The sequence below is a fragment of the Dreissena polymorpha genome, chromosome 1 (genome assembly GCF_020536995.1).
Source record: "Dreissena polymorpha isolate Duluth1 chromosome 1, UMN_Dpol_1.0, whole genome shotgun sequence".
Classification (NCBI taxonomy): domain Eukaryota; kingdom Metazoa; phylum Mollusca; class Bivalvia; order Myida; family Dreissenidae; genus Dreissena; species Dreissena polymorpha.
The window spans coordinates 172846264-172863945 of record NC_068355.1 but is presented as its reverse complement, the minus strand read 5'-3'; the positions used below and the strand labels follow the sequence as shown (position 1 = coordinate 172863945).

General features: G+C 34.7%; 1 protein-coding gene across 4 annotated transcripts in view; it reads left to right on the top strand.

The window, feature by feature from the left end:
* Positions 1 to 17682, top strand: part of LOC127861347 (calcitonin gene-related peptide type 1 receptor-like) — an 81750-nt gene that overhangs the window by 50753 nt on the left and 13315 nt on the right. For all 4 annotated transcript variants that reach the window (XM_052399755.1, XM_052399770.1, XM_052399764.1 and 1 more), the window contains exon 2: positions 16146 to 16259. In XM_052399755.1, coding sequence (XP_052255715.1) covers positions 16146 to 16259 — 114 coding nt within the window. The remainder of the gene's footprint in view (positions 1 to 16145; positions 16260 to 17682) is intronic.

Here is a 17682-nt window from a genome sequence, read left to right as displayed (position 1 = left end):
CAACCAATTGGAATCGACACCGTTGTCATTAAATATGCTATATGAGCGACGTTGAAAGAAACTAAATAATATATTATGGCATATGTATTCGTTCAGCCTAGTTATGATCTGCTATACGCAGATATATATACGTATACATATGCCGAGGCATCTGTGAGGCTACACTGTTCTTATTGCCTATTTTCAAAGGAAGAGGCTCCTATTTCGAGCAACACTGTGTTGATTTGTTCAAAGGTCAATTTTTTGCAGGGCACGGTTCGTATATAGAGCAATGCCAATTACTGCAGAACGAGGCCCATAATTGGAGCAATACTGTGTGGCTTTGTTCCAATGTCCATTTTGGCAGGACGCGGCTCCTATAAAAGTTTAACACCCATTGACCTTAAAATCAATTTATAATCGGCTCGTTGAATTAATAAACTATTTTGAACAATTTGTGCTAGACTTATAACTTATTAATACTTAATTTGTAACCATATTGTAATTCATCTTTAAATTGTAATCATGTATCTGCCAAAAAAAACGCTAATCTCGTTCACACATGCATAAACAGTTTTTTCTTTTATAAATTATTGTTTAGCATTTTATCAAGATTTGTAAAAATATAATTCAAACAACTTATCGACCGACACCATATTAAGTATTTGATTGTTTCAAGTTCTTATCGTACAGCTCCTCTTTAATTGTTCATGAAATAGGCCACTTTCTTGTGAGTGACACATGTTCGAGATAAGCAACAGTTGCATACGCTCATTTAAATTCTTTCATTCTTCTTTTGATCCATATGTATACATTTTATTCTATAAAATGAACTTTTACAGGCTCGTATTTGACATTTATAGCCCTTCAACAGATTTGAAAACAAAACAAGACTCTTAAAATGTGTAGGTTTGATATATCTCGGTGTGTGCTGAAACCGTTTCGGGTAGTTGAATTGATAGAAAACACTTGCTCCATTTTGAATTATTATGTTATACGTTGATTAGTTGTTTGAACTTTTCTAATTGTTGCTTTTCACAGATCTACATGTTTCCGTGAGTTTTAAACGAACAAAATTTAGTGAAACACAGCGCCTGTTGCACATTTCCATTTCAACCTCCACAACTAATATGTATATTAGAAGTAACATGTGTTTATCAGTGTTTAAGTAATGGGACACAGGCTTGAGTCGTAATCTTCTGAAAGATACGCCTCAAACGCCTACGTGTTTGCATTTGTTAATTTCCGATTCTGCAAGATTTGAACGATATACAAATAGCAAGTGATAATTCATCTTCCTCCTGCATAATCAAATGTTATAACAATTCTTTTACTCTAAAATTGTAAGATAGGTTCTAACCCTGTGCAAAATGATAACATCAATAATCAAGATTTGAACATACGCTCTTTATATATTTTGATATTCTAATTTCTTTGTTCTGTCAAGCGTGTTTTGTATGACAACGTATACTTGGCAACATAATAAACGAAATCTACATAGCTCTATAATAATTAAGGATTGTTAAACATGACACGGTAATTTATCTTAAACATCTTTTTTATGACATAAATACCTTTGCTCTTTTTGCACATGTTCTATTAACAGAACAGAACAGAACAGAACAGAACAGAACAGAACAGAACAGAACAGAACAGACATTTTATTTAGACTTATACATAAGTACATCGTCTTAATACAAACAGTATAAAATAAATATGTCACATTTTCATTACATTTAAGTTGAAAACAAATATATTTATAAAACAAAAAAAATACAAAAGAAGAAAAAGCATATAGTAAATTTTCTAAACATATAATGACAGAAAGATTTGTAGGTGATACCGGTTATATGGTATTATTGATAAATGAATTGCGAATTACAAATGCTTCTTTTATATATTTACACAACTTGACAAGTTCGTTTTTATCGGATGAAGTCAGTAAATGGTGATACTTAAACACAGATGGATTAACATATAAATACCTTTTAAGGTATTTTTGTCGTAAAACACTAAAACATGGAAAAATACAAACAAAGTGAAACTCATCTTCAATATCTCTATTATTGCAACAAACACAGTATATTTCGTATATTCTATTAACAAAAGTTGGTTCCGTAAAAATAGTAGCATCATTTGCTTACAAAATGTTAGTTATTTCATTTCATTGATAACTGCGGTTTAAGATTCCGACAACTGATGATTAACAGTTTTATTAGCTCAATTCTTAAACTACGCAATGTTGTTCTATTTCCTTTTGTCAGCAAACTGAAATCTCGTAGAAATGATGTTCGCCTCAGGCATGTCGTCAACGACAAAAGATTTTTCAAGGCAGATGTTTTAAATTTTCCTTTAATGTTGTCGAGAAAAACCAGATCTGTGTTTTACATGTTTACCTTTAGATGGCTTTTAAACAAATCTCGTTTCTTTCATATTAAATGTTCAGCAACGATAATGCTGGTTTCGTACTAAATAATGCTGTCACAGATTAGATGTAGGTTATGCAATTTACGTTTCTTAAGAATTGGATTCCAACTATGTTTTATGGTTGCCCACTAAGTAATGGTATCACATACTTGATCGAGGGTTGAGTGCGGAACTTTCGTATCTCATAAAGAAATCTTAAGCAGTTTGAACTGTTCCGAAAGAAAGATTGGAGAGGTAGATTGTGCAGTGTAGGTTTTATAAAGTCAAGTCAAGACACTCTTATTGTCAATCTAAATTTGATTTGAATAAACGATAAGTATTAAGTTTTGACAAGTTACCAATATAACTTACCTATGCTTGTCAACCGATATCCTTTATACGTTGACAGATACTATTACCATCACTTGTGGTTATCTCAGATTTATTATACCAAAAAGGCAATTCTAATTACTGGGGCAATGTCTTCAGTTAATAGCCCAGTTAGTATAAAAAGAATTAACGTCATTAGAATGTAGCAACAATTTATTAAGAACGGAATCAAGTGTCTACTATATTTTGAACCAAAATTTAATGATACGCATCTTTCTCACACACTCATAAGGAAACACCCAGCTTGCAATTCACTGTTTGTTTGTGGTCGAATAGACAGTTTCTGTTTTATTAATTGTAAATGGACTTTCTCTATGTCGGGGCTGGGGTGGAATTCCCAAATCTCAGTACCGTAGGTCAATATTGCAAAATTATAGCATTAAAAGACGTGTTTTATCAGCAATACTGAATGCAATTTCAGAACTGTTGTTTTAACCACATATTTTTAAGTTTCTGTCTTCTGGATGAGGGATATGTGCCGCCATGAATACAGATGCACTTTTTCAGAAATACTTTTAAAGCAGTTACAATTGAATTGTTACTATGAATATAAGTTTAAAACTATTATACACGAACTATAAATGCAAGATTGTATTTTGCCCGAAAATATCATAGCGGTTAATGAATTCAAGAGAACGGTCATGATTCGATAACTACCTTCAATATCAGTGTCACACTTGACCCAAAAGCAAACTGTACAAAATATAAACACCATTATTCACGCGTCAAAGTACTAAATGTGTGTATTAACCGCATGACAGCATATCTCTAGTGATATTGGTCTTGTCTAGAATGACATTTTGCTACTCGTTTAACTGTGTTCACCGAACATTTATTGGTTGATGCATTTGCACCGTCATATTTTGTTGAATAATTTGATTGACATGTACCAAAATGTAACGTCGTACATCAACATCTTTCAAATGCTTTTAAAAAATATAAATACGTCTTTACTATAATATTTCAATATCATTACTCCAACATTGTTTTATTCTTAAATAATAAAAAACATAAAAAGTCTATAACAAAAGAACAATGTCAAAGGTTTAAACAATGCAACACAGAATAATTATAATTAGGTAATTCCGTATAAACATTATTCCACTCATTACCAGTGGCGTTGCTTGTAATACACATACAATGCTAATACGGTTAATTAAGAAGAATAAACCAAAATTCCGACATAAAGTTTTTACAACTTTGAAGATACTGATATAATAAAATTATCTGATTTCAACTGTAAAATATCGTGTTATTGCACAGAACGAATTGCATATTTAAGAAATAATTCGTGTACGTTATAGTTTGTTGTCGAATAACCCACGGCCGGAAGTTTAGATGCGTAGGGATTAAATCACGAGTGCGAAGCACGAGTGATTTGAAACCACGCATCTAAACTTCCGGCCGTGGGTTATTCGACCACAAACTATAACGTACACGAATTATTTCGATTCTAACACGATTTTTACTAAAGATTTATAGAATGTATCTTATTTTTTCTTGCATACTATTTTATGTGAAGCTCCGCCCATAAAAATAGCTTTCGGCTGTTCTGTCGATCAGATCTCCGCCCTCAATAACAGCCAAACTGGATGGAAAAAAAACCATTTCATTTCTCACGTTTGGTTAACTAAGAACAACAATTTGCGTAAACTAACATGTTTTCATTGTACTCTTTAAATTAACGCAAGAATATTGAATCTACAAGACAACAACTCCGATTCAAACTTCAGCCATTTCAGTATCGAAGCAGCAGACGAACACCGTGGGAAATTGGGTCAAGTTTACGCATTTCTGTTCATAGCGTAGTATTTTGTCACGTGACTTTCATTCATAAAATACCGGACTATTACGCTGGTGGACAATGTATCGGCATGTTTTGTTTAGCTACAGCGCGTGCTTTCAGTGTATAAGCTCCGCCCATAAGTTATTGCAGAATAACCCACGCTTGATTTCCTTCTTTGTCTATATAAAACAAGTCACGTGCCGTGTTAGAATTACCGATAGTTAAATAGTGTTCATATAAGACATATTCATAAAATAAACACACGATAACAAAACTCACAAACAAAAATGCACTTGTTAAAATATAACATGTTCCAATTACAATTTAATCGGAATCATAAGTACAAAACATTACAACGTCACACACCATAAAAGTTTTCAATGTTTATCAACAATACAGACAATGTGTATCACTATAAACTTAACCGAATCAATTGTAGTTATACATACATGGAATAAAATTATCTGCAATTTTCCAGCAAATCGATTCGAGTAACAACCTCGAAAACGGCTAACACCACGCCAAAGAAGTTGTCAGTCGGGTTAAACCAGGTCAAATACAAATATATTATGCTTAACTTGTTTATTCAATTTGCATAATGAAGTAACACGATTTAGTAACACATATTAGTACAGCTGTTGATCCGTGCATGGTGCAAGAATTTAATTGACCTATATGCACTTGCACACGTTAATTACTTCTTTTGGTAAGTAGTGGTCAAGACTATAATTTAAACTAAAGTTATTCATATAACCAATGCTACATTGCAGATGATTTGCAACGGCACGTTGAAAGTGGTGACTTTTTTGTAGCGTTTAAAATCATTCCAAATAAGCTCTGTATTTATCGACCATTTCTTAAACTGAAGACTTTGAAGAAAAATGTGAAGTGAGAGTGTGATTTCTTTAAAAGCCCATACACACTAAAATCAACCAATAATCGTACAATATTTCGAAACATTAAGTTAAAACATAACTAGAAATGGCGCGGCAGAGGCCGACGCGTATCCCCACGCCGAATGTTTGACCTAGGTGTGCCCCAGGGTTGGTAATGGGGCCATGCATAGCTGAGATTGACCGTATTGTCATAAGAGAAGTTCATCATCAATTAGAAGTGAATTGGTGTAGAAATGAAGAAGTTATAGTAAAAGGCAATTTTGGGTGGGTGTGACATATGTGGGCAGGGCGCCCCAGGGTTGGTAATTGTGCCATGCATAGTTGAGATTGACCGTATTGTCATAAGAGAAGTTCAGTATCAATTTGAAGTGAATCGGTGTAGAAATGAAGAAATTATAGTAAAAGGCAATTTTGGGCGGGTGTGGTCTATGTGGGCGGGGCCCCAGGGTTGGTAATGGGGCCATGCATAGTTGAGATTGACCGTATTGTCATAAGAGAGGTTCAGTATCAATTTGAAGTGAATCGGTGTAGAAATGAAGAAGTTATAGTAAAAGGCAATTTTGGGTGGGTGTGACATATGTGGGCAGGGCGCCCCAGGGTTGGTAATTGTGCCATGCATAGTTGAGATTGACCGTATTGTCATAAGAGAAGTTCAGTATCAATTTGAAGTGAATCGGTGTAGAAATGAAGAAATTATAGTAAAAGGCAATTTTGGGCGGGTGTGGTCTATGTGGGCGGGGCCCCAGGGTTGGTAATGGGTCCATGCATAGTTCAGATTGACCGTATTGTCATAAGAGAGGTTCAGTATCAATTTGAAGTGAATCGGTGTAGAAATGAAGAAATTATAGTAAAAGGCAATTTTGGGTGGGTGTGGTCTATGTGGGCGGCGCGCCCCATGGTTGGTAATGGGGCCATGCATAGTTGAGATTGACTGTATTGTCATAAGAGAAGTTCAATATCAATTTGAAGTGAATCGGGGTAGAAATGAAGAAATTATAGTAAAGGCAATTTTGGGTGGGTGTGGTCTATGTGGGCGGGGCCCCAGGGTTGGTTATGGGGCCATGCATAGTTGAGATTGACCCTAATGTCAAAAGAGAAGTTCAGTATCAATTTGAAGTGAATCCGTGTAGAAATGAAAAAATTATAGTAAATGGAATTTTTTGGTGGGTGTGGCCTATGTGGGCGGGCGCCCCAGGGTTGGGATTGGGGCCATGCATAGTTGAGATTGACCCTAATGTCATAACAAAAGTTCAGTATCAATTTGAAGTGAATCCGTGTAGAAATGAAAAAATTATAGTAAATGGAAATTTTTGGTGGGTGTGGCCTATGTGGGCGGGGCGCCCCAGGGTTGGGAATGGGGCCATGCATGGTTGAGATTGACCGTATTGTCATAAGAGAGGTCCAGTATCAATTTGAAGTGAATCGGTGTAGAAATAAAGAAGTAAATGTAAAATAACCTTAAAAAATGAGTGATAAATTCTGACGCGGCCCCACCCCAACCGCTATAGCTTTTGACCCAGGGGTCAGATCAAAATTCCAAATAGTGCAGGGTCGCACATATGCTCATAGCTACCATGTGTGTAAGTTTCAAGGTTCTAGTGCTTTTAGTGTAGGAGGAGATAGTGGCCAGGACGGACGGACAGACAGACGGACGGACGGCGGAGATAACCACAATATCCCCACCTTTTTTTCAAAAAGCGTGGGGATAAAAAGTCAATGTTCCATATAACAAGATCCAAAATTTCAACGCTGTGGTCTGGTAACATAGATTTAAACGATACAAAATGCTATTTTTATTTTTTGCGTGTCATAATTTATTCAATGTGAATTTCCGGCTACGATATCCGAAGATTTACGAGCAATCGCGAGATTGGCTTCGGGCAGCTTCGGAAACACGACGTAGTTTTTATGAATACGTCGTTCTTCCGACGCTGCCCGAGGATGGTCTCGCGTTCGCTCGTAAATCTTCGAATATCGTGGCAAGAACTTAACATGGAATATATTGTAGCAAAACATATAAAAACGAGCATTTTGATCTCGTTTAATCTATGTTACCATACCACATCTTGCGTTTAAAGTTCAGTTATTGCTCATAGGAACACTGTTTTTTTATGGATTTACTTTATTTCACGAAATGTTTTGCAAAATATTCGTTCATTGTGAGTATTTATGTTACTTTAAGGAATCTTTAATTTTGAGTGGAATTTTGCATTTACTTCTTGTTTATTTGGAAACATTGTTGTCGTCCAAGTAAACTCAGTTTGTTAAGCGCTTGATGCAGATCCAAGGCGAGCGGGTCCGATGTACCTCCATGTCACATAACATGTTTGGGTATTAGTTATGGAATTCTTTCTATAATGGACTCTTGACTGAATTACTGTCATTACTGCAATGACAACGTGATGTTTCGGCATAGCTGTTAAACCCAGCTATTGATCTTACCTGACCTTTGAAAGTGTCCAATAAAATTCGAATGCAATTTCCCGCCAATAAATACATGTTATTTTCGTACTAGAGAAAAGTACCCAAACTGAGTAGCTTTCACAAACCAATATAAATGCCGTATGTATAATTTTTAAGATATGTCTTGTTAACAATAATCCCGTATTTTCACAAACGGAGCTGGAGTCTGACACTTAACGCAACTTAGAAGGATAATATTTTATTTGATACATAACACACATATAAAATGTATTTATATTCATCTTAATGTTTTTAGTGATCGTTTACCGATGCATCAATAATATTATGTCGAGATTTCATTGTAATGTTTTTCCACCCGTATGTGTTGACGTATTATCAAAGATTTTGTTATGCAGTATACTTTTATAAATTAGTTTTAAGTGTGTATAACAAATTATAATTTAATTATCGTTAATGAATGTTTCATGTTTATTTAAAAGCAAACGAAATCTGTTCAAAAAAGTAAACTTTCTTTGTTCATTACAGTTTAAGGACACATAACAAGCGAAAAAATATGGCTTTTACTGAGCAAATAGCATTGTTCCATTTTTATAAAGTGCTCTTATTTGTGAGAATTGAGAAATAATTATCGATTAATCCATGTAACATTTAGTTTAAACATATTTATTTCAAACAAGCATGTTTATACATACGATTTCATACAACATTTATAATAAATATTACCATGTTTGAATGGGATGAGAACGGAAGACAAGGTCTTATAGTGTTCTTCTCCCTCGCCTCAGTATATATACAGTTGCATGGGTTAGTACGAACATAATTGGATTCAAAGTTATTGGTCAAGAAAAACACTAGGCAAAAAAAAAAAAGAAACTCAGATTACAGAGTGTCAATTGTTATACATGTAGGTAATAGTATGACAGTAGGAGATGAGGTGGTAGAAGTTTGGGAAACAAAAGAAAGAAGAAGGAGGTTTTGAAGACTTTGGGGGAAAAGGCGTAAGGGAGCCGTTCTGTAGCATATTTACGTATCGAATCGCTTACTATTAATTATAAATTTATGAACTGCATCAGCTATTTTAGTATTGATTAAGTAGTCACGATAGTAATAGAATGACAGTAGGAGATGAGGTGGTAGAAGTTTGGGAAACAAAAGAAAGAAGAAGGAGGTTTTGAAGACTTTGGGGGAAAAGGCGTAAGGGAGCCGTTCTGTAGCATATTTACGTATCGAATCGCTTACTATTAATTATAAATTTATGAACTGCATCAGCTATTTTAGTATTGATTAAGTAGTCACGAGTGTCGTCTCCATATAAAATAGTTTCAATGCATGGGGCGGAATATATAGATATCGTATTGATAAGTTCGCCGCGAATATGTGCATACTGGGTGCATTCGAGAAAGAAATGTGAAGTCGTTTCGCGGAGTCCACAGAGACACAAAGGGGATGTTACGATGTTGCGTCTGAATAGATGTTCATTTAAGGAGCTACAATGTGTTCTTAAGCGCGTATGTAGCGTTTGAGAGCGTCTTTCGCCGTATGCAAATAAGGGATTTGGAGTCAGTCTATCACTGTTTATGCGCCGTTTAAATGAAAGGATCGATTCAGCGTTTTTGACATCATCAGGAAGATTATTCCATTCCGATACAGTAGATGGAAGGAACGAGTTTGAATATAGTGATGTGCGGGCTTGAATTGTTTGTAAATGTGAAGAATTTCTAAGAGAATAATTGTTACCCGACCCCACTGTTGCGGGCAAAAGAGATTGTAAGTAAGTTGGAACATTGCTATAATTCATTTTATACATTAATATTAATTTATGTTTACGTCTACGTTGACTAATAGATTCCCATCTTAACTCATTATAAAGATCATCTAATGAGACTAAGCGTGTGCATCCAGATGTTATTCTCGCGGCTTCGGTTTCGATTTTTTCTAGTTCGTCTTTTTCATATTGCGTGCAATTATCAAAAACAACATCTGAATACTCAAGAAGTGGTCTAATAAACGAAAAGTATATTTTCTCTAGGGATTTTCGATCAAGCATCGTTTTTAAACGACGCATTATATGAACTCGTTTCCATGCATTTGTCTTTATAAAAGAAATATGCGCATGCCAAGTACAGTCATTGGACATAAGTACGCCTAAATGCTTGTGAACATTAACACTCGGTATAATAATGTTTGACATAGTCAGTAATGGATGCGATGGTTTATTAATTTTTCGAGATATAAGCATGGATTCTTACTTTGACGGGCTAAAAGAAACTAACCATTTATCGGCCCAGCTGGAAATTTTATCAATATCTTCTTGCAATACGGCTGCAGTTTCATTTGGTGAATTTACGACCATGAAAAGACTGGTATCATCAGCAAACATATGTATATGTGCTTGAATGTCGGCGATAATATCATTAATATATACTAAAAACATAAGTGGGCCTAGAATAGAGCCTTGGGGGACACCGGCGATAATTTCCATAGGACTTGAATGTGCTCCCGGTAAGATTACTTTTTGTTTACGATCAGTAAGATAATTGGATAAAAATGATAATAGATTACCTCGAATGCCTGCTTGTTGTAATTTATATAATATACCTCTGTGCCATACTTTATCAAAAGCTTTACTAATATCAAAAAATACAACTCTGACCTCAAGGCCATTGTCTAGGGCTCTACAAAATGTATCGTAAATATATGTTAGCTGATTAACTGTGGAATCACCAGGCAAGAAGCCAGACTGCGTGGGCGCAAAAAATGAATTTGCACGTAGAAAGTTAAAAATGTGTTTATGTAATATTCTCTCAAAGACCTTCTCAATAGTATTTAGCAATGATATAGGTCAATAATTAGACGCTAGAGATGGATCACCCTTTTTAAAAATCGGACAGACATTAGCAATTTTCCAACAAGAAGGCATTTTTTGAGTATTAAGACAAGAATTAAACAGATCACACAATGGATAGCTTAATTGATGCATGGCTTCTTTTAGGATTCGATTATCAATTCCATCAGGACCGGATGCTTTACCTAGCTTGAGATATTTGATTGAGTCAATGACTTCTTCCTGGTTAATATGAATATACTGAAGACTGTTATCGTTTGAATTGTTCATAGGTGGAAGATCGTGATTGCTTTCGTCAATTGAACATTGGCTTGCGAAATACCTGTTTAGCATATCAGCTTTACATGAGTTATTTGCAACAAGGTTACGTGTTTGTTCATCAAGGAGAGGAGGAATTGAAGAACTTGTGTTGGTAGGAATAAATGTTCGAAGTGTTTTCCACCAGTCTTTAGCGCAAAGGTCGGATGACTTAAGTTTACATGCAATATTGTTAAAATATTCGTTTTTTGAATTACGTAAAAGTAATACGACATCATTCCTGACACGACGAAAATTTGACCAATGAGTATAACTATTTAGCTGTTTAGCTTTTCGGTATAGACGTTTTCGTTGTCGAATCTTTTTCTTTATGTTATTATTTAGCCAGGGCAGATCACGAGAACGTATACAAACATTTTTGTTTGGAATACACAATCCTGCAATTTCTACAATTGTTTTGGTAATATTTTCTGCATAAATATCAACATTATCACATTTAAGAAGATCCCAACTAGTGTCTGTCATTAATTGTCTTAGTTTTGAGTAATCCCCAATGTCGTAACGCCAGATATGTCGATAAAAAGTTTTACATATGGGTTTTGTAAATGTTAATGTGACAAAGACAGGGCAGTGGTACCGAATAGATTGGTCTAAAAATGGTTCGCCTGTTCCAGAAAGTAATACAGTATTCGGATTACTCACAAAGATTAGATCAATAATTGAACATGTTTGTTCAGTAAAGTTTGTTGGCTCATGAATAAGTTGCGTTAAGTCGTATTGTAAACATAATTCATTAATTTTACGTGCCGATAATTCGGCAAGAGCGTTTATATTAAAATCACCTGTAATAATTATATCATCTATTCGTGTTTCTCTGGCTAGTCCTATAGAATCTTCGATGTGTTGCATATACAATCTATCCGCACTAGGCGGTCTGTAAAATACGCCAAAAAGAATGGATTTATGTTTTGAGGCGAAAACTTCAATCCATATACATTCAACATTATTTAATTCGAGATCGTGTCTTCGTTTGAAAGCAATAGTTTCATTAACGTATATTGCAACGCCCCCATGAGGGTCGGATGGGCGATCCTTGCGGATTGGCTGGTGGAAGCCTTCAAAGAGGAGATCGGTCGATGGAATAGAACTATTTAACCATGTTTCAGTAAAACCAATTATATCATATTCACATAGGCCTGTGTAAAGAACATCTAGTTTTTGCATAAGACTTTGAATGTTGTAATGAACAAAACTTAATTTGTTTGTTGCTGATGCATTGGAAATTGATGTAGAACTGTTTGCCTCTGTATTAAGAGATTGATCAAGCGAGGTAGGTCCTGGATTTGGATGAATATCACCTGATCGTAATAGGACTATAGAGATCCAGCAACATGTTAAGACAATCAAGAGACATTTAAGAAGCGTTTTGAAAAATAGAATATCCGCATGCATGTTTTTTCCTATCAGGACACATTTTCGTGGGTGTTCAACACTCAATGATATGTTCATAGACAAGTATATATTAATTTGCAATGAGAAGAGGCTAATAATATTTAGCCATAATTGACATGCATAAAAAGCGTGTAAGAATAGCGGAAAATTAGCTGATGCTTTATAAGCAATCATGACCGCGTTACCAGGTCTCTTTTTACTGTGCATTATAATGATATGCCCCAAGGAAGACAAGATGAGCCTGAAACGCTGACATGATACGTTTGTTGCATTTGACAATGCGATCTTTCGACGAGACTAAAGTTAACATTCGATTACGCTGTTTGCGACAGAACGGCGTCACATAGGAGTATAAGATATGGAGGAGAGTAGAAAATAGAGAGGCAAAGAGACAGATGATAAAGGATGATGATATGTTTGGTATCATTATCATGATATGTAAGGTTATGTTGGGTTTATACATGAGCTCATGATAACAACCTAGGATTAACAGCTAAGCATGGAATAAGTACAATTGAAAGTAGTGTACTTTTGAAAGGGACAGTTACAAACTGCATGCAAGTCATTGTAGTAAGCGTCTGCATAGCGATAATAATTTAAGAAAGCGTACACATATACATATATGCAAATGTGCAAGCACTTCACAACTTGCAAAAATATTGTTATAACATAATATACGTTATAACATAATATACAGCAATATATAATGTTATACGGAACAAGCATAACTAAAGTGACATCTCAAACGAAAAATAGAAGGACACACAATAATTTGATAATGACAACGGATGTATATTGTATTATGCACTTTACCCATGCTTTCGTAGCTAACAATGGTGCAAACCAACGTGCGCACATGCATAGGCAACACGCACGCACACACACACAAACACATGCAATACACGTTACCATCAATTTGAGTACATCGTTGCACAAGTCGTTTAGATCTTATACTTATATGATGCAGTACCCGTTTATACTTATTACATATTTAGCACACATTGTATTGACAGTTAAACGGAGACCTTTACACTATAAAAGGACGACAAACGCAGAAAAAAAGCACGAAAAGTTTAAGTCCCAACGTGTTATTTACACATCTATTGACGCAAAAATACAAGTGTTTGCAAACAGATGCAGTACACGTTACCATAAATTTAGGTGCATCATTGCACAAGTGTTTTAGATCTCATAATTAAATGGTGCAGTATACACAGTTACACTATAAAAAAGACCACAAGCGCAGGAAAAAACGAGAGAATGGAGTCCCACCGTGTAATTAACACGTAACATTTATGGATGAGTTAAAGAGCTCCAGTAAGAATACCTGGCAATAGATTACAATCTTATTTCCCTGCTTTAGTTATGATTTTAACCAATCCTTTTGACCTTTTAATAATGCCCCGAAAACAGACACGGATTTGTCCAGAGTATCGTTAATTAAACTATTCGCATGTTCATTAGATGTATTGCTGGTTTCGCCAAATGTCCAATAATTACCTGATATTTAAGATGTCGTCATGTAATGTATAAAGCGCAGCAGCAAAACAAACAATAACTGTACCTCATGGTTCGTCGCACCTGTAACTATGAAACAAGTTACACGGCTAAAAATCTTGGCAATACGACATGAACTATGTCATTCCGATAGTCACATATGAAGCAAGATAAAACCAATTCGAAAATAGTCCATGCCGTTTGATATAAAAAAACATAAAACATAGTTTAGCTCAAACTCCAAGAAGAGATCGACTCAAAAGTCATTTCTTTTTCAAAGTTTAGTCAAAATATCGACTCAAGTTTGTTCATGATATTATGCCCTAGTTGTTATCAACAAAGTATCAATTTCGTTAAGAGTTTCATACCGCATTAGCATTTGTAGACAGTATAAAAATGGTAATTATAGAAACAGGTCTTAGCAGAAATACCTGATACCGAAAGAGATGCATGACATTACTTCATATATTTCCATTCTTATGTAAATTTCAGAACATAATTTATGCTGAATGTGCGGTTGGGTAAATTTTGAAAGCCCGGGCTGCAGTCAAATCAACCGTTTTTCACATTGAAACGTGGATACAGCTGTATACATATAAGGAGAAAATGGATATTTAACTGCGTATGAGCATGACATATCTCGTACACAATTCAAATAATGAGCATCTTCTCTGCTCATTCAGGTGAAATATATCAACCATATTATGATTCAAAAAACGAAATAAATGCTCCTTAAAGAAAATTTTTTCATCTGTTTCTATGAAGCCGATACTGCTGGAATATTACATGATATTCGGACATTTAAGAAGGCAGTGTGTTTTAAAAATAACATTAGTCATTTATATATACCTCAAGCGGGTCTTATTATATATTTTAGCATTTTACAATGTTTAGGATACGTCATGGTCGGCGTTTGTTAAATAGATTTCTTAGCAAAACTGGAGTCGCGTCATGCGAAAATGAGTATTATTTCGTATGCTTCCAGCTAGCTCTATACCTGCCTGCGCAGTCTGGCCAGGACTTATCCTTTTCCCTTTGAAGTTACGCAATCTTTAGTGGTCGCGTTAGCGGACAGTGTTGCTCCAGACCTAACTTTGCAGATGCGCATGCTTGTCCGGAGCTACGCTTGTCGCATATTGCATAAGGCTTATTTTCACAAAGCGCGGCCCATAGATCCCCAACATTTTATCAATGAATCAATCTTTTGAAAAGACTTTGTTGTTTTCAAACTCTTATGGGTGTGCTATAATTCTTTATAAACCTTTAAAATGTTATGAACGAAAAATTTTAAATGGGAATAATTGATACCAGAAACATTATCAGTAAAAGAATTAATCTTATCATTCATACATCAAACACACATTTCAATAAAACTTGGACCAACTCGTAAAGACGTTTACCTTTATATTAGCGTAATTTTTTGTTTGTTTTAGATTGATAAGAATCGTCTTAAAATAATCGTAAGTTTGTGTCCTTTTTTATTATATTATCTGACACCAAATGAAGCCTCACTAGTCACAAATATTAAACAAAGGCCTCAAGGCAACAAAGAGTGCACAGCTTAGCATTGTTACGTTCAGATACACTATACTTATATTATAGACTAGATGTTAGTCACATATCATAGGCTATGGAATCAAATGATTGGTTCAGAATTTATAATGTGTGCGAATGATATTCAGTTAGTAACATGACTATGCCTGTGCAAATGTATGCGTAGTTGTTACTTTTTATATTCAACTGTCAACATGAAATGTGATTTAAATAAAACAGCAATTCGAGCCTTATCAAGAAACGCTGCATAATTATTGCACGATCGTCGACAAAAACTCAATTATGACGTATACATGCACAAACGTAAAATCTTCCAACTAGTAGTTGTTGGAATGCCAGTTTGTTTAATAAATGTTTCTTCCAGACAGCAATGAAAGAGATGTGGCATATTTTTTCATCCGCATGGACAGTGAATGATTACACGAGTGTTTTAATTAACAGTTGATTAATACAGCAAGGTGTCCCAAAATTTGATCATGTTATATTAAATGTTATGTTGTTTGTAATGCCCTGCATTAAATAGGCAAATTATCCTTTACTTTAATCGCTTACATTAAATGCAAGACCTCGTTGCCATATTACATGTGTTTCACTGTTCTTGTATTGAGACTACCTCTCTATCATGCATTGCTCTCAAAAGATGTTCGCTTACTTTCAGGAGGGTTGTATTGCAATGCCACCTGGGACAGAATGCAGTGCTGGGGCTATGTAAAAGCCGGAGAGACAGCCATTCAACCGTGTCCAACTTATATCCGCCTGTCCAACCCATTAGGTGAGAGGTGTGATGTCTTTATTGATTGAGTCCTATATCATTTATCGCATTAATTGAATGCACACATTCAGTACATATTTCATTTTAAATTGACGAAACGTGTCTACTAAATAACAATGATATGTTTTGAAAGAAATTATTTGCCAAGGATTATATACATGATTGAAGAAAAAAACAACAGCTTAACGTGGAGGGAGTTGTCTTACGTCATGATAATCATACTGTAACCATTCTAAATGTCAACAAAGGTAAAAACAGACTAATGCATGATATTGTTAGTCATTTTGCTGACCCCTTTTCAAATTTCACGAATGTATCAGCAAAATCGCTCATGTCGTTTACAAAAAGCAAAAGCATAAACAAATAACGCCCTTGATATAATTGTAATGCTTATCATTTTGTCTTAACTGCTTACCGATTTCCAGGCTATCTATAATTTGCATGTTATCATAGAAGATGCAAATTGTTTCATTACTTAATAGGTATCGTAGAACTTGAATTGCGATTTAGTGATAACCAATGACAACATTTTAATTTAATAGATCAATATCCTTCTTCGCTAAACAGACAAACACTCAATTGATGTCCAATTGTGATTGTAAATTCTGTTTGATAACTAGTATTTGTATTTGTTTGATTTCGAATTTTAAGTATCATACCTCAATGCTGTTTCATTGCTGTACTTAATTAAAGTGACTAGCTGATTGACATGCACTTTGCCAATTATAATATGATTAATAATTCTAGAAATACTATTCAAAAATAAGAAAGCCCAGCTTTTTCTTTATACATTCGTGTGTGATAGCTCCGGCGTTGGGAATATCACACATCGATTATTTTATGACCAAATCGTCGGACACTGATGCCGAAGTATAATTACAAATGCTAATTTTTCTATAAATATTTACTTATACAACGATTCTGTCTGACACTTCTATTGCTTTAATTGACCTAATCTGGGCACATCGTTCAATAATGTATTAACTAATATTCAAATTAGTGGCGTGTTGATTAACTGAAAGTTAAATATGCAACTTCGGTATACCCGAGAAACCCATTCAGTTTCAATTATATATCATGCCAATAAACAAATGTACAAAATAGACATGATAAGAGCAGGGACTAGAAAATATTGAGTATGCTCTTTTGATTGATTACAACTGCTAAGTACAGTTCTACTTCTTCTTTCGTGTATACTATATTTGTTTGTGCTTTAGTTATACAATTACTTTAATTTTTTCTATTATTAATACGTATACTTAGGCTACTAACACTTCTAATAACACTACTACTTACACTATTACTTCAACCACGACGACGACAACGACAACGATTTTAAGTTACAACAAAAGTGTCCTCAATATTTATCTAGTATTGACATCGAATATATTTATTTCAACTGAATATGAAATCTGAACTTCTC